At 58.7% G+C, this 25,040-nt stretch overlaps 1 protein-coding gene across 2 annotated transcripts; it reads right to left on the bottom strand.

Annotated features, from left to right (window-relative positions):
* Nucleotides 1–1,847: 1,847 nt before the first annotated feature.
* On the bottom strand, nt 1,848–25,011 carry KCTD5 (potassium channel tetramerization domain containing 5). 2 transcript variants are annotated; one of them, XM_072753965.1, is made up of 7 exons: nt 24,727–25,011; nt 14,742–14,850; nt 12,984–13,075; nt 12,083–12,178; nt 9,539–9,664; nt 6,978–7,036; nt 1,848–3,589 (listed from the first exon to the last, which is right to left on the bottom strand). In XM_072753965.1, exons 1-6 carry the CDS (start codon nt 24,976–24,978, stop codon nt 6,992–6,994), a joined length of 720 nt encoding a protein of 239 aa, XP_072610066.1. In that variant the 5' UTR covers nt 24,979–25,011; the 3' UTR covers nt 1,848–3,589; nt 6,978–6,991. The 2 variants fall into 2 exon arrangements, with proteins under 2 accessions (XP_072610066.1, XP_072610067.1); XM_072753966.1 differs by lacking the exon at nt 6,978–7,036 and having other exon boundaries at nt 24,727–25,008.
* Between the last annotated feature and the right edge of the window lie 29 nt (nt 25,012–25,040).

A 25,040-nucleotide genomic window follows, 5' to 3' on the forward strand; every position in this document is an offset into this window, starting at 1 on the left:
TCGTGGAGGTCAGCAGGATAGGGTCCCCCTGCCCAGGCCAAGGCCAGGACCCACTTCCCTCCTCCTTCCACAGGGTTTTGGGTCCAGGCCACACTAGCCAGAGTCTTCAGTGGTTTGTGCAAGGACCGGTGAGAACGCAGAAATGAGCTAGAACCCATCAACAGCCCCCAGCTCTGCAGGTGGGGGTAGGGGTGGGAGAAGGATTAGGCTGCGGGGGTCCGGAAAGCAGCCCTACGGCGAGTTCTGGGAACACAGGCTGGCCTGGGTGGAACCCCCCACCCTCCTCTGGGGGGTTAAAAAGCCTCAGGCCCCAGGCTGGGGTGGGGGGTGCTTCAAGATTAACTGGTCTCTGGAGGGAGACCCCCTGCCGCCTCTGTGTTGAGAGGCCAAAATGAAACCCACTGTGGGAACCTGACAAAGACCAGGCTTCCTTGGAGGACCCCCCAACCTCCCAACCCACCCCCCCAACCTCCGCCTCCTCTCGTCGGCTGTCCCAGCCTTCTGGTGCCCTGAGGACTCCCACCACCCCCATCCTCTTGCCTCTGCTACAGGGCAGGGGTCTGGTCAGGGTCCTTCCGGGCACAGATGCCAGGACACCCCACCGAGCTAGGCTGGGAGCTCCTGTGTGGGACGGTGGCCAGCATGTGACTCTAGGCACAGTTTCCATCCCCTGGGCTCCCCAAACTTGGGCCCACCCAGACCGAGGGCAGATATTCAAGAGAGTGGAGGAGAAAACACTCTCGCGGAGACTAGGGATTTAAAAGGAGAGCAGGTTTATTTCATGCAGGTGACACAGCAAGTGATGTGTGCTGGGACAAGGGCTGAGGAGAGAGACTGCCCTGCTGTCACAGTCCCTTCTCCCACCCTGGCTGGGGGGACACGCTGCTGCCAAGCTGCGCCTCAGATAGCACACAGACTGGGAGACTGTCCACTGACCTAGGCTGGGGGCCCACGACACAAAGCCCACCTGGAGGGGGACAAGCACAGCAGCCCACAGGTGAATCAAGAAGAGGGGCCGACCTTTCCAGGGGCTGCAGCTGAGCAGGGAAGTCCACACCTGGGGCCCAGCACCCCAGGTGCCTCCACGCGCCCGCCTCCCTCTGTCCTGCCCTCAGGGAGCTGTGCCCTCCTCACACCCCCCTGCAGCAGGCCGGCTGGAGGCCTCCCGGCCCGGCAGACCCAGAGGAAGGGCCCTCAGTCTTGGGACCTGGGCTGGGTGGCCGGCTCCCATCCAGCCCTGCACGTGGACAGGAGACAGGTTCAGATCTGCTGTCAGGAGCAGAGCCGGAAGGTGCCAACTGCTGTCTGTGCAGAAAGCAAACTCTCTGAAGCAGAATTTAGAGTCCTCTCCCCATGCCCCCGACTATACACTGAGCACGAGAGCTCAGTGCCCCCGCAGCCCACCTCCCAGCCTGGGCCAGCAAGGCAAACGCCCGAGACCCCAGCAAACAAGATGGTCACCAGAGAAGACTAGGGGTTTGGGTGGCGCCCTGCACCTTAGGATCACCGAGAGCAGCCAGCATGGGGAGCAGAGTGGGACAGACAGGTGTGCACCCTTGGCATGACGAGCCATGAGTGCCTCACAATGTCACTAGAAGACGATCTCCTTTGTCCCCAGGGATGGGGCAGGATGCCAGCAAGAGGTAGGTGAGGTGGTGGCGCTGGCACGGCCGAGGTGGGAGACAGGCATGTGCCGCTCTGCTGTGCCAGCCCCGGCGCTCCCCGGGCCCTCGTGGGCGCCCGACATGCAGATGGCTGCCAGACAGGCAGGCGGACGGCCACCACGAGCCCAGGTCAGCGCTTCTGCAGCAGCGGCTCCTCTGTGCACTTTGAGACACTAACAGTTGTTCTCATTCATAAATACACAATTTTATTTGCTATTTTCAGGGGAAACTTAGGCATTAAACTGTAAGCTGATAAAATACGGATACCTAAAAAAGTATAAAAGTATAAATATCCCCTCAGAATAAATTTTAGTGAATTAAGTCTTAATATCTTTAAATTAAAAAACCACAAGCCTATCTATTATGTCAAGATCACAAATCAGACGACGCCACGTGGCCAACAGCGCACACAGGTTCACCCCGAGGCCAACGCGGGGCTGCCCCCACCCCGGGCACCCTGGGGGGACGGTTGCCGGGCCCAAATGTGTCCTCCAGAAAGACTGCGATGAATGTGAAGCCAAACATTTAACAAGAGACAACAGACCTCACAGGAAGGAGGAGGTAAGTCCCAGGTGCCGGAGAACTTGGTTAATCAGGTTATTGGCAAAAAAGAGGACACAGGCGAGAAGCCTCCGGAAGCCCTGGAAACTAGGCACGCCCGAGCCTCCGCCCCGCTCGGCGGCGGTCAGAGCGCCCGGCGGCCCCGGCAAGGAAGCGGAGAGCTGCCCGCCTGCAGCCCCCCGACAGCTAGGAAAGGTCTGTCCTCAAAGCATGCGAGCAGCGCTTTTTACAGGGATTCTAGTAGGTCCAACGTCATGTCCTGTGGGCAGAGCCCGTGCAGAACGTGTAAGTCTCAAACACCCCAAACCCCAGAGAGAACTGCATAGTTAGACAAAGAAGACGAGCGAGCTGACAAGAGGGAGAGATTTGTGATGCATTGTAAACATCCGGTTTTCAGGGTGACCGGGAGTCTCAGCTCCGGGAGCCAGGTGGACAGGCCTCCACCCCGACCTCCATCCCAGGACCTCTATCCGAGGCGAGACAAAGGCACTGACGGGCAACAGCTCCCCCCCAGGCCCGAGGCTGGGCCAAACCCAACAAGCATCTCCCTCCCCTTCAATGACTTAACACATTAGTCCAAAATGCAGCAACACTTTCAGGCATCTCTAAAAAGTACAAACGCTGGGTCGTCTGTCCACACTGGGGAAGAAGGGATGCAAAGTTCTCTTGCCTGGAAAATGTAAGTGGAGAAGCCTCGACTGTTCCCAACGTGGTCAGGCAGGGGGAGCCTGGCTCTGAAGGAGGCCGGGCCTCGGGGCTGAGGCCTGGGAAGTAGTGAACATGCGGGGGCCGCCTCTCTCAGGAGGCACCCGCTGGGGCTGCAAGAAACTGCCAACCTCTTCCACCAGGAAGGCAGAGTGGACTCCCTGACCCAAGGACCAGGGCCTGGTGCACGTGGGTGACCAGTGGGCACCCAGAGCCTGTGGCCACGGTGCTGCAGCCACTTCCTACCAGCAAGGCCCAGGCTCCGTCATAGACTGTTTATGTTATGTTAGCACCAAGAGCGCTGTCCTTTAAATGATCTTCGGTGATTACAGGGGTTGGCTGGAAGCTTCCCGCCTCGGGCCCATGCAGCATGGGGAACACCCAGCGGAGGCCCCCAGGGGGACATCCACCTGGCCAGCATGCCTGCTCCGAGTGGGGACACCCAGTCCCAGACAGGTGGTCCCGTCTCGCACCACCCACCTCAGAGGCAAAAAAGGATCCACACCCAGATCTCTATAGAGAAATTGTCAAACGCAGGTTTCTTCTCACGGCCAAGCTTCCTCCACATGGCAGATCGTTGCAACTTGGAACAAGATAAAATGTTTCTTCAGCTGTCAACACTGTGCTTCTCACATCCTTGAACCCCGTTCTTGCAAAATCTAAAAATGCCAAACACAGACAATGAGGACCTGGGTGCTGCATGGGGCTGCACCTTGTGGCCAGCTGGGAGCCACAAGGCCCTGAAGCGAAGCACCTGCTCCGGGAGCAGGGCCCAAGACCTTAAGTCTGCCTGCAGGTGGCTAAGGGGGCCAAGCACAGGCTGGAAGTCGGCCCAGCCAGCAGGCGCAGACCCTTGCTGCGGAGCCTGCCCTCCAGCTCTCCATCCCAGCCCAAGACCTCCCATCACAGCAGCCAGCCTGAGACACGGGTGGGGGTCATGGCTCCTTATTAAGCGCCCAGAGGTTCCTGGCAGCCAGCTCCCCTGATGGCTGTCCTTGCTTGCCTTCTGTGGGTGACAGAGCCCACCTGGGGGTTCAACAGCTCACCTGAGAGGCAACAACCCCCGAGGCTCCAGCCTACATAGATCTGGGCTGCAGACGTGTGTACAGCCAGCGCCCTCAGGGCACCAGCGGTCCCCACCTCAACCCGTTCCTCTTCACACCCATCACAAACCCGGCCTGAGCCCCACAACCCACAGACTTGAGTTCCCAGAACTACCCCATCACCTCCATACCCGCCAGTTCAGCCTGCAGGACTCACATCGTGCTCCTCAGTGTGCTGGCCTCCCTGCCTCAAGGGCACCAGCCCCTGCAGAGTCCATGGCCTCTTGGCCACCATGCCTGGCCCTGTCCTCCTCTCTCCCCCTCGGCATCTCAGGGACAGAGCAGAGCACCCAACTTCCTTCAGCCCCAGAATCTGTGTATCCTGTCCACCCCCAAACCAGGCTGGGGGCTTCTAGAGGTCTGAGCACTGGCCAACCCCTGGAGAGTTGAACCCCACGCAGCCCAGGTGGAGGGGAACGAACCACTGTGTCCCCAGGTGGGGGCTTTAGAGTCCGCACATCTCTTGCTGTTTCAATCCACATGCGCAGTATGGCTACAAAGCACCAGGGAACCACGAGAAACAGCCCGAGTCCCAGCTTGGCTCAACCCAGCCAAGGCCAGTGCTGTACGAGGCAATGTGAAAGCGAGCCTCCAGGGGGCATCTTCTGCCTGAATGCCAGAGCTGAGAGAGATGGGGCTCTAGGGACACTGTTTCTGAGCCCTGGACAGGCGCACAGCGTGGGACTGTGCCCTGGGAGGTACCAGGCTGCTCACACCAGGACCAGGTCCACAGAGACACTCTGGCAAGAGGCTCCCTGCCTCCCAGTGAGGCCTCGCCCTCCTGCTCCCAGGCCAGGGTGGCTGCCCAGGACACTGTGGTCACAGGAGCAGAGGCCCCGGGCACTCATATCCATGAAACACTTGTTCTGAACCACTCAGGAAGGCACAGGTTGTTGAGGGTCACTCCAGCCTGTGCCCTGGTGCCCTACACGTCCCTGCCAGCCCCTGGATGTGCCCGCCAAAGCTCCGAGGGCTCCAGGACAGCTGCCTGACATGTTCTCATGCTCTCCTGCCCACTGTGCCCATCTCCTGGGACCCCGCTTCACTCCCTGTAAGGTGCAGCCTCATCTGTGATGGAGAAGCAGCGCCCCAGATTGAACATCCCTCCTCAGGCCCCTAGGTTTAGGGAAAAGTCCAGGAGACCCCTATCAGAGGGATGTGGTCTGGGGGAGCTGACGCAGGAGGGTCACATGCACTCCATCGGCCCTCGCAGGTCCCCACTGTTCCTACGGTGCTGGCCCCAGTCCCGTCATCTTTGCTGTTTGCAGGGCAAGCTGGAAACCGTGCTGAGGAGAGTTTCTGAGTCCACAGTGGAGAGGATGAAGCCCAAGCAACTGGAATGCCGCCCACCAGAGTGAGCCCCAATAACTACCTCCTGACGAGGATGGAACACCACCCCTAGGGCCTGTGTTAGCCACAACCCCATCTGCCGGGGAAAGCCTCTTCCCCGGGCTGCCTCCCAAGGCGGGGCCTGAGCCGACCACAGGGACCAGATGTGTCCCTTGAGTAGCACAGCCTAACATGCCCAGGCAGGTGCACCGTGTCATCGTGCGAAGGCAGGGCCCACCCCAGGGCTGCTCCACGACCAGCCCGCACCTCCCCTCCCACAGCCCAGTGAGTTGGGGCCACAGATGTGGCTTCTGCATAAGCTGGTTCCCCTGTGCTCACACGGGTTCCCCCAGGGTACAGCCGGGCTCTGACCACAGGCTGCTAGCACCACTCACTTTCCAGCCGGGCCAGGTTGGTGCCTGCTGCGCACGAGGCTGCTGAGCCTGAGGAGTGACCACTCCCAGCAGAGCTGGGCCACAGACACAAACTACACACCGGGTTGGAGTCTTGAGTGATGAAAGCAAAACACCCCCATGATTTTGGAGGTTCTCCAGGTGCTGAATCAATACTGTTAGCTTATATTCAAGTTTCTTTTGACTTTCTCAACGTGGCTACTAGGAAGTTTGAAGCAACAGATGGGACTCATTTTGCCTATCTCCTGGCCTGTGCTCATCCAGACCAAGGCTTGGTAAACTCCTGGAGAGCCAGGTGACAAATACTTGAAGACGGGTGGATCAAGAGGCAAGACTGAGAACGTTGTATAAATCATCAAAAAGATAACTGAAAACGTAAATGCCACTCTTATTTTGCAATCTCCAGTCCAGACCTCTCACAGCGGGATGGTCAACCTTTCAGGGCTTGGCTGGCCACATGCCTTTCCTGAGCTCCCAGAGCAGAGGCTGAGGAGCCCCCAATCTGCACGGCTTGGTCCATGACAGGGGTAGGGAGGGAGGACTCTGGAGGGAGCAGGGGAGCACCATGGATGATGTGTGGCTTGCCCACCTACAACCTGCCCTCTCTGGGCCTCGACTCCCCGTGTGCAAGATGAGGGCACAGAACAGGTGGCCCTTGCTAATGGTGAGCACAGCTGGGCTCTGGACCTGGACAGTGGGAAGAGGGATGGGACACAGCAGGGATGTGAGCAGCAGTGGGGGACCAGGATGTATTCGCAGAGCCCCTCATCACAGGGCAAACAGAGAGAAGGTCGTCAGAGACTCCTCTCTATCAGCATCCCACTCCTGAGGCTTTGGTGTCAGGACTGAGGTCCCCACCTAAGGCACAGCCCTGGCTGTGTGGCCCTGAGTCCGTGGCATTGTGACAGGATGGGTAGGCCTGTGTCCTTGCCCACTGACATCCACAGCGATGAGGTCCTTTCAGCGACTGACACATGGGGTTCTTGTGCACCCCAGCCTGGGTCCCAAGGCCACCCACGTGGACATCCTAAAGGAAACAGACGATAGCCCCACCCTAGACAGCTGGCTCCACCAGAGATCTACAGTCAGCTTCTAGCGCAGAAGGTTCTCTGTCCACTACAGGTATGGGAAAGTGCAGCGGAGGAAGGGCTGGGGTCAAGGAGGCTAAGGTGAGTGGTCAATGTAAGGGTGACAGAGCTCACCATGACATTTACACTTAATCTGAGTCATCCCCATCGTGACCCGTCTCCTCGTCGTCACTCTGGCTCGGCACGTAGCATGCGGCAAGGGAGAAGAAGAGAGGGCACCGTCAGTGCAGGCTGGGATGGGGTGGCGGCTGGGGAGCCCACCCACAGAGGCCGTTTCCCCAAGGTGGTGGCAAGTGTGGGTGCTCGGGGGCAGGAACGCCCTCTGCCCTCTGCACAGGCGGACCAGCCTCGTGTCGGGGGTCCTGGATCCTGAACCCACACGTGCAGACATGCCACAGAGGAAAGCACCCAATCGTTCCTGAGCCTGGCACTCCCAGGGTTCTACTCTGCCCTCCCTCTTTCTAGTGAGGAACTGAACCTTGCCCCAATAGAGGTGTGGCCTTTACTGCTGGCTCCAGAGAGGCAGTGACCTCCGGGCCACAGTGGATGGTCTAAGAACGTGAGAGGGGTGAGGTCAGTTGGCCAGGGAACAGGAAACTGATCAAACAGGCAGTCATCCATCAGTTATCAATCGATCTCGTCTGTCACCAAGAGCAGTAAAATCCCTGGACACGGAGGTGGGTGACATCCCTGGTGGGCAATGTTCTGCGTGCTAGCGCCTGTCAAGACCCTGCAGAGGAGCCCTCACCTGACAGGTCTCCGGGCCTCCGCCCCATGCTCTGCCCTGCTGGACCTGAGCCCTCGCTCTCTGTACTCCTGACGACAAACCACACCCCAGCGTCCCCTCAGTCAGAGAGTTCTGCAAGCCTTCCCAGCAAATCTCGGATGGGCGGAGGGGTCTGGGAAGCCCCTGAGCTGGCGGCTGGCGGTGGAAGCGAGCCACCCTCGTGTGGACCATTGTCCTCACTAATCACTAAGCTCCCTGCCTGACGCCTACCCGGAGCCGGGAGGCTGACACTTGCCACCCTCACGGGTGCAGCACTGCTACAACCAGGCTGCACACGGTGTCCCCAGTCACAACCCCTAATCCAGCCCTGATGGTTTTCCATGGTGTTCCGGGGACCCCGACCACGTTTGGCCTCCTGGGGAGCTCCCGGCACGGCCCTCATTTAGAAACCAAAGCAGCTATCACACTTCAGACCCAGGTATTTTTGGAGAGAAAAACAGGGCTACATTTTCAAAAGCAAAGGGATTTGTGGTCGTGCCTGGAGCTTCCTCAGAGCACAGACGTACCCTTTCTGCAGCAGAAAAGCCACCGGAGGGAAGTGAGCTCAGGAGGCCACCCCGGTAAAACCTTCCAAGTTCAAACATCAAAGTCTCTAAAAATGAACAACTTACAGAATTCTGCAACTGCTCAAAGAGATGTGCTTCCTTATGAGGCTGGGGGCTCGGGGGGCTCGGTCACCCAAGACTCAATGGGCAGCACATCCCCAGGCCCAGCACCGTCAATGTGGTCCTGACCCAGGTGGGAGGCAGAGTGGCCTCAACGCCACGGGTGCAGCTACGGTGCTACGGGCCAGGGTGGGGACATCCTGGGTACTGGACAATCGCCCCCCCGTGAAGACACCCGACTTCCTCATGCTGTGAGGACAAGCTGCCACGAGCCCCGTGAAGACGGCCACCTCGGGAAGGCTAACATACGTGGGGGCACTGCTGTCTGTTCCAAAGCCGACACCTCTAAGGCCCTGAAAGGGTCACAGGGCAGTTCTGGGCGAGTGGCATCGACCAGAGGCCACCTGGGAGGGCTGAGAATCTGAGGAAGAATCAGGAGCCTCCAATTAATGACATCAGTTAAAATCCATTGGGTTCTGGTCTTTTCCTGCACTCATTCAAGTGCCCTGTGGCCCAGAGCCTTCACCCGGGGCGCCCGCCACAGAGCCCTACCCCCTTTCTTGGTACCCCCGCAGAACTGGCTCCAGGGCCCAGGAGTGCTGCCGGGTGGAGCCAGCCATGGGCAGAAGCATCTGGAATCAGTGACCCCAGAGGACATGCCAGCTGCTGCTCTGGTCATGAGACTAACCCGAAAACGAGCAGCACGGCCGTCCCTGCGTGCACCCTGTTTGCACCTGCCCTCCTGGGGCGACGGAAGAGCCAACACCCAGAGGGAGCCGGTGCCGTTTATACAGGGATCAGTCCATGCTGGTGCCTTGCTGAGGCCACGCTCCCAGGAGTCTGAAAATCGTATCATCTGCAGGATCTGCTCCTTTTACAAACCAAACAAGACTCCCAAGACCAGGGTGGATGTGGCTAAGGCAGGTGCCACGCGGGGGGCCCCCACTCTCCAGCCCTGATGTCCCCAGTCCCTGGGAAAACAGCCCACCACAGCATCACTTAGAAGACAAACTTGCAGAAGCAGCTCTGCCTGCCTGAAGGTGTTGGCAGGGGGCTGTGGAAGCCCCAGAAGCTCGCCTCAAGGGGTGGCCTGTGCTCAAAGACCCCTCCCTCTATCACCCATGGCACTCTGCCCACCGACGGCCCATGGGACCCACGGGTCCTTCCTTCCCTCCCAGGCTCTGCTTCTGATACGTCAGGCGAGAACCTGTGACCAGAGACAAGAGCATGAGGTGCGTGGGCCCCACCGCAGGCCCAGTGCCCACCCGCCTGTGGTCACCCACCTTGGCTTTCTCACTGGGCTCACTCGCTGTGCCGTACGGGGAGTTGTGCAGCTCCTTGGAGACCACACAGAGGAACTCCGCCTGGTCCTCGCTCCCATAGTTGTAGGAAGAGCCGATGCTGACCAGCTGCGAGGAGAGAAGAGCGCGGCGTGGGGATGAGTGCTGCACATGTGTCCAGCCCACCCGCCAGCGGGGGACTATAGCCCGCGAACCTGCGCCAGTGCCAACCGGCACCGCAGAGATTAAGGAACAGGGTTCCGCCTCGAGGTTTCTAATGAACTCACAGAAAATGAAATCCCAAACACGTGTACACAGGGCACACATGTGTGCGGGCCACCCCTACATGTGCACCACGCATGCGACGGGCCATCTCGGCTGGGCCACTCAGCTCTCTCGGGGTTCCAGTGGGGCCCACAGGAGTGGGGGCCTGGTGCTGGGAGGTGGGGGGGGCAGTGGCGGCTGGCTCAGAGCAGGTGGGGGGCGTCACGGCCTTCAGTGTAGGGCCGATCCCTTCACACGGGTTGGGCACACGGGAAGGTGAGCTCCCACACGCTGTGCCTGTTCCTGCTGCAGGCACCAGGCCTTCTGAGGGGAAGGCAGGGCCGACCTCCTCCCAGCAGGGCCATTAACCTGGAAGGGCACACTTGGCGTGGGGGGGGCCGGCGGGGCCGGGGTGCGGGAGCCTGGATCTCACAGATGGACGCGGGTGAGCTGCGGCTTCCACTCTCCGCAGGCTCAGCTGTGTGGGAGCCCTGTGACAGGCAGACACATGCACAGATGACCCGCCTGCTCATGTGCATTTAAATGCAAAATGAGTCCAAAGGAAGCCTCACACTAGTGAGGCTTCCCAGGGCAGAATTACTGAGCTGACAAGTGCCTTGAAGGGCCCTCGTTCCTTGGCCACACACGCTGGAGGCCGCCAGAGGCAGAGGCAACAGAGCGGCAGCAGGCAAGGCTGAGCAAGGAGAGTGTGCTGGGCAGCACGCCTGTGTGGCCAGAGACGGGAGAGCACAGCGGCCGGCGTGTTCTCCCGCCTCTCTGGGAGGTCGTTCTGGGTTCACGAATATCCCTGGAGAGATGTGCCCTGGCACCTGTGAACCCTGGGCGGAAGAGGGGTGGCTCTGGGTGCAGACTGAGCTGTGGGTGTGCAGCCACTGAGAGGGCCGTCTGCACGCAGACGACGTTCTCTCACAAGGCACCTGAGTCTCATCGAGGGCCCTGCGCTTGGCGCCCACAACCCCTTAGGGTTCTGGGCTCTTACCCACAGCAGTTCCAACTCCTACTTCTGGGAAGTAGAGCATTTCTCCTCGAACAGGACTGGCTCTGGAGCTTTACCGGCAAGAACTGGGAAGACACCCTCCAGGGACAAACTAGGCAAAACAGGTAAGACTCAGGGACGAGAGGAACCTGGCTTGTGCAACGGACTTGGGATCTTCCAGAGGAGCTAAGGACAAAGCCTCAGGCCGAGCACAGATAGGAAGACAGAGGCTCACGCAGGAGATTCTCCCTCTCAGCGAGAGCTACAGAGGAACCTTGCTCCAAGTGAGGGGGACCCAGGTCAACACCCCGACTGGTACCTACAGCTCCTGTGTCCCCAGCCCTTCTCCAGGCTGCACGGTGAGGGAGCACACGAGGGGCATGGGACGGGACGTGCGTCCCTCCAGACCAGCCATTCACTCTGCTGCCCTCCCCCGATTGGAGGGAGGATGCAAACACCACAGCTGTCTTAGTTACATTTTAAGGGGATGCCAAGCATGCTCTACAGTGTGATCCACTGTTCCAAAAGACCCACAGAAAAAGTGTGGCCTTTAGAAAGGAGCCTGGGGTGAGCCTGTAATTTCCCGCCCTCCCTCTGGGCAGGACTGCTCACTGCGGCCAGAACCTGTGTGGGATGGAAGCCAGCAACACTCAGAGGCCCGAGGGGCCCTGGCCACCAGGGCAGGTGCTACCTGGGGCTGGGCGCTGGGAGCAGTGAGAAGTTTGTAGAAAAGGTACTAGCAATCAGCGAGCATCCTTGACGTGCTCACAGGCCCACAGCCAGTGGGCAGCAGCTGTGCAGGCTGGGAGCAGGGGCTCCACAAAAGGAAGGGGCACTCCCACATCCTCATGTCAGGCCAGGAAAGTGGAGGGCACAGCTGCGCCAGAGCCGAGGGCAGGAAGGGGACCGGGGGGCCACAGAGCAGCCCCGCTGGGAAGGGCATCTGTGCCAACTGCAGCACAAAGGAGCCCAGGCCACCATCTGCTCAGCCAGCATGGGAGGGGATGTGAGGGGACAGGAGGGCAGGGCCAGGCCGGGATGCGCTCAGGCTGTCGATCCCACACACACGGAGAGGCCAGGTGGAAGCCCAGAGAGCAGTCCCCGCGAAGTACAGGCTCAGGTGAGGAAGGGTAACCAAGAGAGAAGGGTGGGCTCCAGCACAACTCCACCCCCCCAACATCCGTGACCGATCCAATCAGGATGGGGCACAACTCCACCGACACCTCATTACCAGTCCCTGGAGGCAGCAGGCTCATGGCAACCCTGCTGGAGGGGTGGGGCCTCACCTGCTCGAACTTCCAGCCATCAGACATGGTGGACACCATCTGGGTGAGCTCCTCCTCCTGACACTGCAGCACACGGTATACGTGCTTCACCGGCACCTGTGTGATGACAGCTGCAGCTGAGACAGGCCCCGCATGCCCCCTGCCAAGTCCGGGGACAGCCCTGCAGATGACGCAGGGGAGGATGACACCCCTCGGGCTCAGGTCGTGGCACACAGAGTGACAACCCCCGCCCATCATCCAACAAAGCAAAACAGGCCGAAGAGGTGCCTTCGGAAAAACATCTTCTACTCCTCATCTGCCACCAAACATGTTTCTATTTCTAAATTGCAAAATTCAGTGAGTCATGCTCCTGAAACCCTGACAGCACCCTGGGCTAGACATGAGCACGCCAAGACTGTGCCCGCAAGCAAAGGCAGCCAGGAGGGGATGGCGGCGTGGCTTCCGAAAAGCTGGTGTGTCACCTGCTGCGCCCACCCACCGACCTCCACCAAGTTGTGCTCCAGGCGCAGCCTCTGGTGCTAAAAGCACCTCGGGACTTGCCCGCCAGAAGCCTGATCTCGCAGAGCTGCTCCTCTGGCAGGCTGCAGCGGTGGCCATGATAGCACAAGAGTGACCACGACATGGTGGCAGTGGCTCATGCCGTAATGGTCATAGCCTCACTTGTGACAGTGAATGACACTGGTGCTCTCAGCCCAGGCCCTGAGGAGGGACTCCCCTGCCCCCAGCACTCAGATGGGTGCTCTGCCCAGCTGGGTCATGCTAGCCACTGACGGGACAGCTGGACGAAGGGGAAGCAGCACAGGCTGGCCCTGGTCAGCATGAAGGGCAGGAAGGGAGGGGAGCGAACTGTGCCTACGTGGTGGGCCTCGGAAGCAGCAGGCCTATTAGTCACTGGTCTTACCTGGGAGGTTTTGCTGTCTCGTTCTCTAATTTTGTCCTTTACAAGTTTTATTAGTGAGGTGATATTGTAAAATTCCGCTTCCTCCAACACTCCTAGAATAGAGAAAAATAACTAATTTTTACCAGATCCAAAAATAAATGTCTCGCCCGCATCCTACCGTGGACCCCACAGCCCCATGTGCAGACATGCTGGCTCTGGGTGGGGTGCCCCAGGATTAAGGGCAGAGGGCACATTTCCTGCACACACTCCTGGCATGTGCCACTCTAGGTGACCGGCTGGGCACACAGTCCCACATGCATCTATCCCAGCTTTTCCCTGGACGCCCCTGGACAGAACTTGGAGACCTCCCCACAGCCTGCGGACCACCTGCTGCCCTCACGTGAGGCCCGGGCTTGGTGGGTAGCTTTGTACAGGTCTATCATTTAGTGCCTCAGTTTCCCCATTCAACTGTAAGCCGAGCGGTTGAGAGTGCGGCTCCCAGCTCTAGGACTCTTGCCAGTTTAGGGCTGCCTTTCTTCCCCAAGGCTGCCACGTGTGCTCTACCTATTCAGGGACTCTCCAGTCCCAGGACCCCTCCCAGGGGTTCCGGAAGGGCCGTGCTGGCCACCCTGGCCAGGCCTCACTCTATGCCGTGTCCCCACGCCAGCAGCGCCAGCAGCTTGGGCTGCGCCCTAACCAGGTGTCCAGACAGCACAGTCAGAGGGGGCGCCTGGGGGTGAGCAGCTGTACCTACAATGTCACTTCTCAGGATGGCGTGTGGCCATGTCAGTGATGAAACGCAGACCTGGTGCCATCCTGTCGGCCATCGCCTCAGACCTGTGGGTGGGGACTGAGAGGCCTTGCGAGTGGGCACCAGGACCATCCACACACTGAGCTGGCAGCCACCATGGGCCCTTCCGGAAGCATGATATCGAGGTTGGTCAGGAGGCAGGTGATGAGGCAGGGTGGCAGGGGCCTGTCCCCAGAAAGCACCTGCCTCTAAGCACGCTGTCCCAGGATCGGGCTGTGAAGTTTAGTCTAGAACTAAAGGGCTCCACAAACAGCACGGAGGAAGGCGCCCCAAACAACGTGAGCGCACGTGCATGCAGAAGGCCCCTTCGCAAGATGCAGGCTTGGGTCTGGAGGCCCAGGAGAGAAGCACACCAGGAAGTGGCAAGGAGCGAGCCCACTTCAGTCCCGGTGGTTGCTACAGGACCTCAGTCCCTGTAGGAGCCAGAGCACACGCTGGATGGAAGCGCCTGGACCGCCCAGGGCCTCCCTGACTGATGAGCTCCCTACTGGCTGCTCTGAGCGCTGGAAGGCTTGAGAACAGGCAGAGCTCAGAGGTGAGGGTACGGTGGTGCCTTGGAAAGAGAGCACACTGAGACCAGGGAGCACCGAGATTCACCTGGCAGGTGTGTCCAAGACTGCCTGAGCCAAAGCAGCCGTGAAAGCGAGCAGCCTTCCATGGCAGGAGCCCCGGCCCCAGCAGCCTCGCTAACTAGGCTCCTGAAGCGGTCCACAGCCCAGGTGACCTGTCCCCCTGGTGACAGCAGTCCTGATAGACCACCCCGGCCAGCAGCCTTCCCTCCTGGAGACAAGCGCCTGCTGCCCCGGGGGACATGTGTGAGAGGCAGCCTTGAAGCAGTGAGGGGACGCAGGCATGTGGGATTTCTGCAGGGGAGGATGTGCAGGGCCTGCTCCTTGGCCAGCTCGGGCTGAGGGGTCTGTTGTCTTAAGTGACCAACCTGTCCACTGGGACTCCCGTTCCCAACTCACCTTCCTCTGCGAGGTCTTTGTTAATGACCAGCTTCCCGTGTCTCAAGTAGTTCAGCACAGGCCCAAAGTATGTGGGGTCTCTGTCGATTAAATAGGCACCAGTTTCATCCTACAAAGAACAAAACCCTGTGAGTCCTGAATGGGAAGGCAAGGATCTGCACATGTGACACCAGGCCACACGGAGAGGGGTGCGGAGGCACAGGGGTCGTGTGTGTCCCTTAAGCCACCGTCAGCCTGCGCTGGGGCTCTGCAGGGAGGGGGTTCTGGGGGCCTCTGGCTATCGGCAGTCTCGGGTCTAGGCCAAGTCAACCTCCCTTTATTTACTCAGCAGCGAGGGGACTGTGTAGGGACCTCTCCTTAGCCGCAAACATGGCTGAGGGACGGTTTAGCCTCCATGCACGTGAACGCTGTGAACACTAACATGAGTAAGTGAACACAGACTCTCCCCCCAGGCCCCAGAGCAGGGCCTTCTGATCCTGGGGTGGGGGTGGCGCGACCGAAGCACAGAGAAGAGCGACTGTATGGAGAGGCCTAACCTCCATGGCAAGGTGGCCCCGGGGTCCCTCAGGGATTGCTGACCAAAGGAGCCACACCCCATGGGCAGCGTCTACGAAACAGACCTTCAGAAGGCACCTCACCCACACTGGGTGGCCCTGGTTCCTCCCGGAGGGTCAGGGCCCTCTACTCAGTTGCCAGCAAGTTCCCAGCACAGCTTGGCCCAGGGATGTGGACATGCTGACCTGCGCACAGCAGTGGGGGTACCACCAGCGAAGGGGAGCCACGGCCGTCTAGGAGCCGACCGCACTAGGGACACCGCGCATCTGCCCTGGGTCTGCTGGGCGGGTCTGGCCCAGGCCGCCTTCCAGCAGGGTTGCCCTGCAACCAGGGACCCCGCCACCATCTCTCTCTCTGCCGCTGCCCGTGGCGAATCCTGCTCCTCCGGCAAGCCCACGTCCCCTCCCTGCAGCCCCAGGGAGGCCTCCCTTTGAGTCAACAAGGTAACACTGTAAGTCAGTGGAACAGCTGATGTGGCCTCCCTGTCTGAAAGCGGCTGCAGGGGCTCCTGGGCCTCAGCAGGAGCATGACCAGCTGAGACCCCGCAGGACGGTGTCAGCATCTCTATGGGGCGAGCGTGGTGGTGGGAGTATCTGAAGCTCCTGGGTGTGCTGTGCCTACGGACACCCGACACAGGGAGCCAGGGGGCATCCTGATGGCAAAGTGACACCCGCGTTAGGACCTGACTTCTCGGGATCCCTGGGTGGCGCAGCGGTTTGGCGCCCGCCTTTGGCCCAGGGCGCGATCCTGGAGACCCGGGATCGAATCCCACATCGGGCTCCCGGTGCATGGAGCCTGCTTCTCTCCCTCTGCCTATGTCTCTGCCTCTCTCTCTTTCTCTCTGTATGACTATCATAAATAAAATACAATAAAAAAACTTTAAAAAAAAAAAAGGACCTGACTTCTCACCCAGGAGCATCACCTCCTGGACTGTGGGTGGCAGAGCCTGAAGGTTCCAAGGGCTCCCTGCTCTTCTTACATCGTCAGTTAGGGTGCTGGGACCTGGAGCCTTGCTGCTCAGCAGGCAGGACCCGGGCACTCAGCCCAGTCTCCTGCCAGGACAGGCCACGGCCTGTTCCCCCGTGGGCTTCTGTCCCCCAAGGCGGTGTCCCCACTGCACAGAGACCTCCCGAGTTCATCCTCGTGTTCTACCCACCATCTAAGTCAGACACTGCCCCATGGACCCCTGCCTTCTGTCCGTCTGGACCCCTACTATTCCCAAGCAAGGCCAAGGACCCCATGGACCAGCTTTTGGAAGAAGGATGCTCTACCGGTCTTTCTACTGGCAAAAAGTAGCCAGAAGGGACCAAGGCCTGGAAAGAAAGGGATGGTGTTGCCACAACATGAAGTCCGGGGCCCGTCCCCACCCCACCCCCAGGTATGAAAAGAGCCCAGGGCTTGACATTTGCACATCACCAGGCTCAGAAATGACTCATCAGTGCACTGCTACCTTGACACTGGCAAGCTGGCAAAAAGGTCAAGGTCAGATGGAGAGAGAGCTTGTGCCACCTTCAGGGCATCCCAGGGGGCCTCCCTATCCCAGTGGGCCCAGGCCCCAGCGGGCCCAGACTATGAGCTCAAAGGGACCATCATCACACTGCGCTCCCCCTTGCGGAGCAAGCCTGAGCTCCAGCGCCTGCCCTGGTACAGGGCAGGTTATGAGGTGGTGCACTCAGCCCAGAGGCCGTTTTCACGCTGCCTCCAACATGCCTGCCCTGAAGGGAAGCACAGAGCTCTCCTCCTGAGGCTGCCCGGAGGCCCACCTGCCTGGACCCAGAATGGTGGGTTCACTGAGTGGACTTGCGTGGGAGACTGTGCCACCCCCTGCCAGTGACGAGCCAGCTTGCCCAACCCTGCCACCAAGGAGCAGCACTTACGGAAACTCAAAAGTGGTTTCTCCCATGGAGTCCCGCCAGGGCTCCCTGGACCGGTTTCTTCTTGGGGATTTGTTTGGAGCAGAAGGATTCCAAGATCAGGTGGGGCCAGGCAGCAGCGTCAGGATGCAGTACTCTGAACTGGGCTCGTCAGAGGGGGTTTCAATTTCCACAGGCAGTGTGGGGGTCCTACACCAAAACCCCAAAACTCCACCAGGCTTTATCTTGGGCAACTGCCTAGATGATCACAGACTGACTCTTAGACACATGTAGGCAAGACCTCCATAAACACTACGTGTCTGAGCACCTGAGCATGCGCAGCATGCTCTAGCGCTGGCGAGCGCGGCCGAGGGCTGGCTGCAGATAGGTACTTTCAACACTGCGGTGGGCGTGCGCCCAGAGGTGTGAGGGGCCTCAGAACCTCACATGCTTCTGGAAATGCAGCCCTGGAACCTCACTTCGGAATATAAGTCTTAGGTTCACTTACGCAAAAGCCTAGAGAAAAGCATCTTGGCAACACCTACACTGGAAACTGGGGAGTGGTGGGGGCACGGCCGCTGGCTCTCCACGCGGGCCTCGCTAGCTCCACTGCACCAGCACGCGCAGGCAGGAGCCCGGTCTGGTCGCACAACAGGCAGCAGGGGACTGGTGGCAAGACTCGCGGGTCCCTTGTCTCCTCTTTCTGTCCTGTCCTCAATTCATAGAACAAGCGTGTGCTACATTTGTGGAATGGCAAGCTTTGCTCTTGCTCTTGTGTTGTTTGTAAAAGAGCCAGAATTAAGACTGCTTTCTCGACAAATCATTTCCCTCTATTAACCTTCCCCACTTCTCACTGAATTAGCGTTTGACCTACTTGTGAAGTGCTGGCTTTAAAAATATACACCTACCTTAAAGGGCTTAACAGGGAAGCTGGCCGGGGAGCTCCAGGGAAGCTGGAGTACGCAACAGGGGCCAGCGGCCCGCAGCTGCCAGTGTGCTCATGGGGAGCAGGGCGGCCCAGTGATGCCCAGGCCACCTGGATCCCACCCCAACTGGGACCCACCTTCCCGGCTGAGCTACTGGGCCATGGGCCCCAGGCGGGGAGGCTGCCGGACCACAGAGATCATGCCCTGGCCACGAGCCCTGATTGCACAGTCATTTTCCGAGAGGAGCCAGTGGGCAAAGGGAGGGCCAGGCCCATTATCACATGCTCTCCCAGGAGACACCTAACCTGCAGCCCCGACATGGAGGCGGCGGAGTGGATAAGGCTGATTTGAAACCACCAAGAGAGCTCCACGCCCCACTCCGTCCATTCCTTTCTGAGCCCACCCAGCATCCTTAGCCCATACCCCTGGGTAGGAAGTAAAGCTCTGCAAGGGGCAGACTCATGACTGTACCACTCAGTAATGAGCCCCAAGGCTGAGTTCTCCTTGCCCACTCTGCGCCCAGAAGTAAAACCTGACCCACACATTTAAGGCAGGATTGAATGCACTGCCCAGCAAAGCACTGTGGATAAAGTGGGGGCTGCTCGTCCCTCAGGGCCAGCCTCTCCCTCAGCCCAACCACAGGGTCCTGGAAACGGTGATGAGGAGTGAGGATCAGGGATGTCAGACTCTCACCAAGATTCTAAATGGAAAAGAACTCTGTTGGCGTGAGAGCTCTCTATGGAGCATATGCACTTGGCCCCATTACATCACCTTCACGGCCTCCACGAACACGTCGGGAAATGGGACACCGCACCACTCCAGTGCAAGAGAAGCAGCACAGCCACTGGAGACTGGCAATGAAGAGGGCTGAGTGTCCTGAGTTAAATGGGAGATAAATTCTGTTAAATCGCCCCGTTAAAAGCTAAATGCAAATGCACAGAATTCTTTGCACACGAGCATCTGCAATGAATCTAATAAGAAATACTTAGCTTTTACTCTGAAGCTACCCATTTTAAATGACTCTTTCAAATTCCTGCACAAAACCTTCAGTCTCTATTCTCTTGTTTGTTTTGTTTTCTAGTTTGTCAAACCCTCCATCCAGAAGAGGATGAGACACCACCAATTCCAAATGATGAGGTGGAGACCCAGAGAGCCAGGACTACACAGGGGTGGTTCAGAGTGACCCATTCAGTCTGGCAGGAGCCAGAGGCACTGAGAGGAGACACCACATCAACTGTGCACACACCGCAGCAGGTGCTGGGTCACCCTGGGGCAAAGGGACAGTCCTGGGGAGGTGCTGAGCGGACCTGCCAGCCCAAGGGCCAGCCATCCAGCTCACAGCTGCTATGAACATTTATGTCGCAAGGCAGGGCACCGTCCATCTGCCGGGATTTCTCAGGTGCTCCCCTCCCTAGACACATTCCAGCTACAGAACACCTGCACGTAAATCCTCCACAGATGTCACATTACTTATTTTGGTGGTGTGAGTGTGTGTTTAATATAAAACTGCTAAAACAAAAAAAATAATATAAAACTGCTGCCATGAAAGACTCAACTAGAGACGGAAACAGGTGGGAACCATGGTCGGTTGGGGCAGAAGCTCCACACAGGGATGACCCAAGGTCCCTGGCTGCAGTGCCCCTCCTCCACTGCCTCGGAGGGGAGGTCTCCTCAAGCCTGGAGTCCCCGGGCCCCAGGGCGACAACCAGTCCGCGCTGGCAGCCTGACACTCTGCAGCAGGGGCGCCTTGCCAGAGGTTCACGCTTAGCCCCCGGCTCCCGTGAGGCACTCGAACCCTCCCTGCCAGCTGTCCCCAAAGTCATCGCCCTGTTGGCTCCCAGGTGGCCTCTGCTCTCTTCCTAACCCTTGCCCTGCTGGCAGATCTGGTGCAGAGTTTACCTTCCCTTTCTGCTGGGGCAGAAGGGCAGGCCCATGGCTCCTCTGCTCCCTCACCCAACCTCCACCCTCCCTCCTGCCCACTGCAGTGGCTAGGCGTGGTCGGCGTCCCGCGCAGCCTGCCTCTCCCTTACCTACTTTGGCCTATCTGCCGGAGCTGGCCCAACTCATCACCTGCAGAACTGCCGTCACCCAAGCCTGATGTGCAAAACCAGGCAAAGATTCTAGAAGCCCCACTGCTGAGGAAACTAGAACCCCCCAGAATGTGGACGATGGGAAGAGACACTTGTGCACACCCACATTTGGATGCCTTGAGCCTCTTCCAAACATGTGGGCGGATGGTACCAGAATCCTGAAGCTGTGTTCTCCAGGCTCAAAGACCTCAAGTCTTACAAGAAAACACGGTGGCTGCCCAGGAAGCCATGCCCCCCGCCCCCCGGAGCACATGCTCCAGTCTCCGGAATCGGGAAGCCACCCTTGAGCCCGTCCTGAGATCAGCCAGGAGCTCTGGGTGGAGTGTAGAAGAGGCCGCCAGGGAAGCACGGGAGACACGCCGCACTTCCCAGCTGGCCGAGCACAGGAGTGACCTACAGGTACCAGGGTTTGCGGTGACTCAGAGACTATGTGCAGAAACGTACAGTAGCAAAAACAAATTCTGAAGGGGAGAGAAAGCGTTCGTTTTAAAAACAAAGTACAGGGCAGCCCGGGGAGTGATCCTGGAGACCTTGATCGAGTCCCATGTCGGGCTCCCTGCATGGAGCCTGCTTCTCCCTCTGCCTGTGTCTCTGCCTCTCTCTCTGTGTTGCTCATGAATAAATAAAATCTTAAAAAATAAAGATAAAATAAAAACAAAGTACAGAGTAAAGTAGAAACGGCCACGAGTCATCTGTTTGCTGCAAGGACCCAGCACAGGGCATGGGGTCCGAAACTCCCACAGCTCCTCCATGACTACGGCTCGGAGCGGCACAATGACTCACCCTCAAGTCGCACAGCGACGTAAGTTGGGTTGAAGTCAGGCCTGAGCCTTAGTCTAACTCTGCCACCAGAGGAGACACTCCATCTCCCCAGGACCCACGGCACACCAGCGCCAGACCGGATGTCTCTGGTGCTCTGCAGTCCAGGGAGAACGGCCCAACTAAGACCTGGTGAGAGCACCCTGGCCATGCACACACCTCCCTCGGTGCAGAGCCAGCTCCTTTAAAGGACCTCCAAGCATCCCCTCACAGGTGAAAGCGGCCAGACACCCTGGGAACAAGCAAGCACCTCAGGGTTCCCATAAAACCCAATTTGCAAAATCAGGCAGGCGGACAACAGTTTTCTGACCACTGCTCTGAACGAAGCCTAGTCACTATGCAGTGGGCAGAAAGAGGAAGTGCTTTGCAGTGACAACCATTTCCTCTCGGGCTGCCCTCAGATGGCTGATGGTGGGACAACTGCAGGCCCAGGGCCTGTGTCTGACGTCCCGAAGCAAGTTCTTCACCCTCAAGGCAAGTCCCTTTCCAGGACTTTCTGACCTGGACTCACTGGCTGGTTGTCCCAGGGCCGTCCAGTTAGGTGTTCTGTGTAGACGCAGCACGGGCTCCGCCAGCAGCACCTGCTGTGCCGGGGGAGGGCAGGGGCCCCTCCCTCCACTCAGGTCTCAGACCAACCACGGCATGCGGTCAGGGCTAGGAACATGCTCAGAGCCACATCCTTGACCAAAGTGTGAAATGAAATGCGCCCAGTCTCGGGACGCCCACTCAGAGCCTCAGTCAGGACGACCCAGCGCTCATGGGAGCCTGGGATGCTCTAAAGAATTCGGGAAGTTAGCCTCTTGCCTCCGATTTAGTTATACAGAACATATCTGCTCTTTCCACTCTAAGGAATCCCCACTTCTTTTGCCAAGTGACTTAAAAGTTTGTACTTCCACCCACATCCCTCATCACTTGGCCCTGTCTGTAAAATCTCTTCCACTATCTTCCCAATCCTGAAACTCTTGCCAACACCAAGTACACCCGGAGTGAGCACAGGCAAAAGCTGCAAGTGACATGTCATCAGAAACACTGTGGTCACCCTAACCCTCAAAGACCCATCTGATGCCACAGCGTCTGCAACCCGAAGCCTCCTGGCCCCGTCAAAGGACAAAAGCTCAGGTTTTCTCTGGGCCTGGCTCAGTGACAGAGACTGAACCCACCTCAAATCCTACTTAATCCCAGTGGTTTCCAACCACCAAGTAGCAATATTTCCTGTTTCCCTTTTAACTCCTAAAGCATCTCCACACTGAAACAGAAGCTGATTCAGCTCTGAACAAACGCTAACCTGTTTTCAACAATGCCTAATGGGCCAGGTAGCGTGGACTACCAAGACACTTAACCCAAATGAATCACACAGCAAGTATTCACAAAGCACTTCCGGGAAGGAGGATCATACCTGGCCCGCCCCTTACAAGAACCTGGGAGAAAGATGACCCAGACAGCAGAGGAGCAGCTGCTTGAAATGAATACCCCAGACACAGCCCCGCTGGAGGAAGCCCCAGGAGGAAGTGAGAATTCACACTTGGCCAGTCTATAGAGAACCGCCAGCAGGCCAGAGTGGGCCGGAGTCAGCACTGAGACCAAAGAGTAAGGATTTGGAGCCCAGAGTTGGTCCCAGGCTCAAGCCCAGTGGCAGCCCTGCTCCCCATTCTCCCCAACAACCTGTCTGTCGCCTTCTTCAGAAAAGGTCCCATCAACTCCACCTCTCCCAGAGGTTTATGTGGTGTTTAAGAGCAAATTCCAGGCACTCTCCCAGTGAGTCCCAACCCAGCAGGTTCCTGCAAGGTTCCCATCTCCCCTTTGAATGTCCCCACCCAACCCTTATCCAAGCACCAGCTTGCTGCAGCCCAGGTGCTCAATGAACACGGGTCAAGTGCCCAGCAGGAACCCTGCACCAGGTCTGTGCTGACGTTCAGCCCTAGGGACGGCTGCCAGGTATGCTTTCATTCATTTTAACTATGCAGTGAGGGCTTCGAGGTTTTCACAAGTGAATCAACATCCTGTTTCTCTTCCATCATGTAATCACTGGTGTCCCACTCCTCCAAACACCCCTTCCCCTCCACCCTCAGCCTCCGGTTTCTTACTCAGGATCTAATTATCCAGGAGTGAACCTCTGGGATGTTCTTTCATCAGAATTGGTGGTGGTGGTGGTGGGGGGGGGGGACTGAGAAGGATCCAGTATCTCACACGCTGTTTCTCATCTGAAGTAAAGCATTCTCCCCTCCCATAATCCATGTGAACTCGCATTACTATTTCTGGTAAATTCCTGTTGCCTGTTACAAAACCTAACCCTTACTATCAACTATCTTATGAGACAGAAACCGTATCTGCTGCGTTACCTTCACATTCCAAATTTCACTCTGACAATTTGGAACTCAAATGTGGGTAAGCACAGGACGACGGCGACAAAAGGCAGACAAAAGGCAACCGTCGCATGTGCGTTCTGGTGGGTTAATCACCTCCCCCAAAGGACTGTTACTGCGGTAGAGCAGTTTTAAGTCATTTTGAGGCAGTAAGATAAAGGGATGAACTGCCTTAACCGCGCAAGGTAGAGATAATTGGCTTTGAATCAACTGTTTGTGACTTTGCGTCAAAATAAATAAATAAATAAATAAATAAATAAACCCAATGGACAAGAACAATTTAAAATCTGATTCAACATACAAAGCAGGATCTCCCGAGTAGAAATCCAAGTGAACGAAGCACTGTGGCCCAGTGTTTTAAAACAAACCAACAGTAAAACATACCCGTCTGCTATAATCGGAGAATCAGAGCAAACAAAAGCCTACTTCTGCCCTGGAGAGGATGCCATGTTCTGGGAGGTCTGTCCCCCAAGAGCGGAGAGCTCAAGGGGCAGCGGAGAGCTCAAGGGGCAGCGGAGACCCTGGTGTTGGGGCACCTCAGGAGCTCTGGCGTCCCGATCCTAAGGTCATGCATGCCACACCAAGGATGGTCTCGGTGGCCTTCCGGAACCTGGAGAGGGAGAGGAATCTTTCTGGGAAGACTGACTTGCACGCCTGGCAAGCGCTGAGCTGGCGTGGCGCATCGCCAAGTGCAATTATGTACGCTCAACTGAGAAGCCCCAGGAAAGTTAGAAGGTTGCGAACTGCCTGGGATAAATACAGGGAACACGTACTCTCGCAGCAGAGCGCCGCCGGAGTTTCAATCCGGACGGATCCCCACCAGCTTCTCCTCCGCCACGCCAGCCTTACAAAGGTGATAATCCAGACCGTGTCCGTGAGGATCCGACCACAGTCACGAGCACTCAGTCAGACGAGAGGCGAGCTGCACGCCGACCGGTCGGGAGGGCGGTGGGGTCGCTGCCCCAACGAGCTCTCCCGGCTCGTCGCTCCTCGCTGCCCCTTCGCACACGCACCCTTTGCTCAGCAGCACTGCCCTGCGGGCACGACAGGGCGCCAACTCTCCAAATGCAAGTCACCGGGGAACGCAGGTCACCGCGTCGCCCCCCGCCCCCCGCGAGGTCGGACGTGTGGAACGCGAGCAAACGAGAAGTGCGGGGACTCAGGGGCTGAGCGGCCCCCAAGGACCTGGGGCCCGGGGGGGGGGGGGGGGGGGAGGGGGAGGCGGCGCCCCTAGGCCGGGGGCCGGGGAGCAGGAGGGGGAGGAGGGGGAGGAGGCGGCGCCCCCAGGTCGGCGGCCGCGGCGCTCCGCCCGACGGCGCCCTCGACCTCGGGCGCTAGCCGCCTCCCCGGCCCGGGACGCGCAGGCGGGCGGCCCTCACCTTGTCCGAGTCCAGGTCGGGGTCGGCCTGGCACAGACGGTACAGGAAGGATTTCGGGTCCCGGCACAGCGTCTGCCGGGTGGTGAGGAAGTAGGTGCCGCCGACGTTGAGCCGGACCCACTTGGACACGCCGCCGGGGCGCTGGGCCAGGGCGCCGAGCCCCGCGCTGCAGCGGCGGCACAGGCCGGCCCCCAGCCCCGCCCCGAGGCTGCCCGGGGCCGGCGGCAGCAGCTCGCAGTGATTCTCCGCCATGATCCCAGCAAGCCCCGCCACAGCTCCCCTCCACCGGAAGCGTCCGGCCTTTAATACCGTCC

Source organism: Vulpes vulpes, chromosome 3 (genome assembly GCF_048418805.1).
Source record: "Vulpes vulpes isolate BD-2025 chromosome 3, VulVul3, whole genome shotgun sequence".
NCBI classification, from domain to species: Eukaryota; Metazoa; Chordata; class Mammalia; order Carnivora; family Canidae; genus Vulpes; species Vulpes vulpes.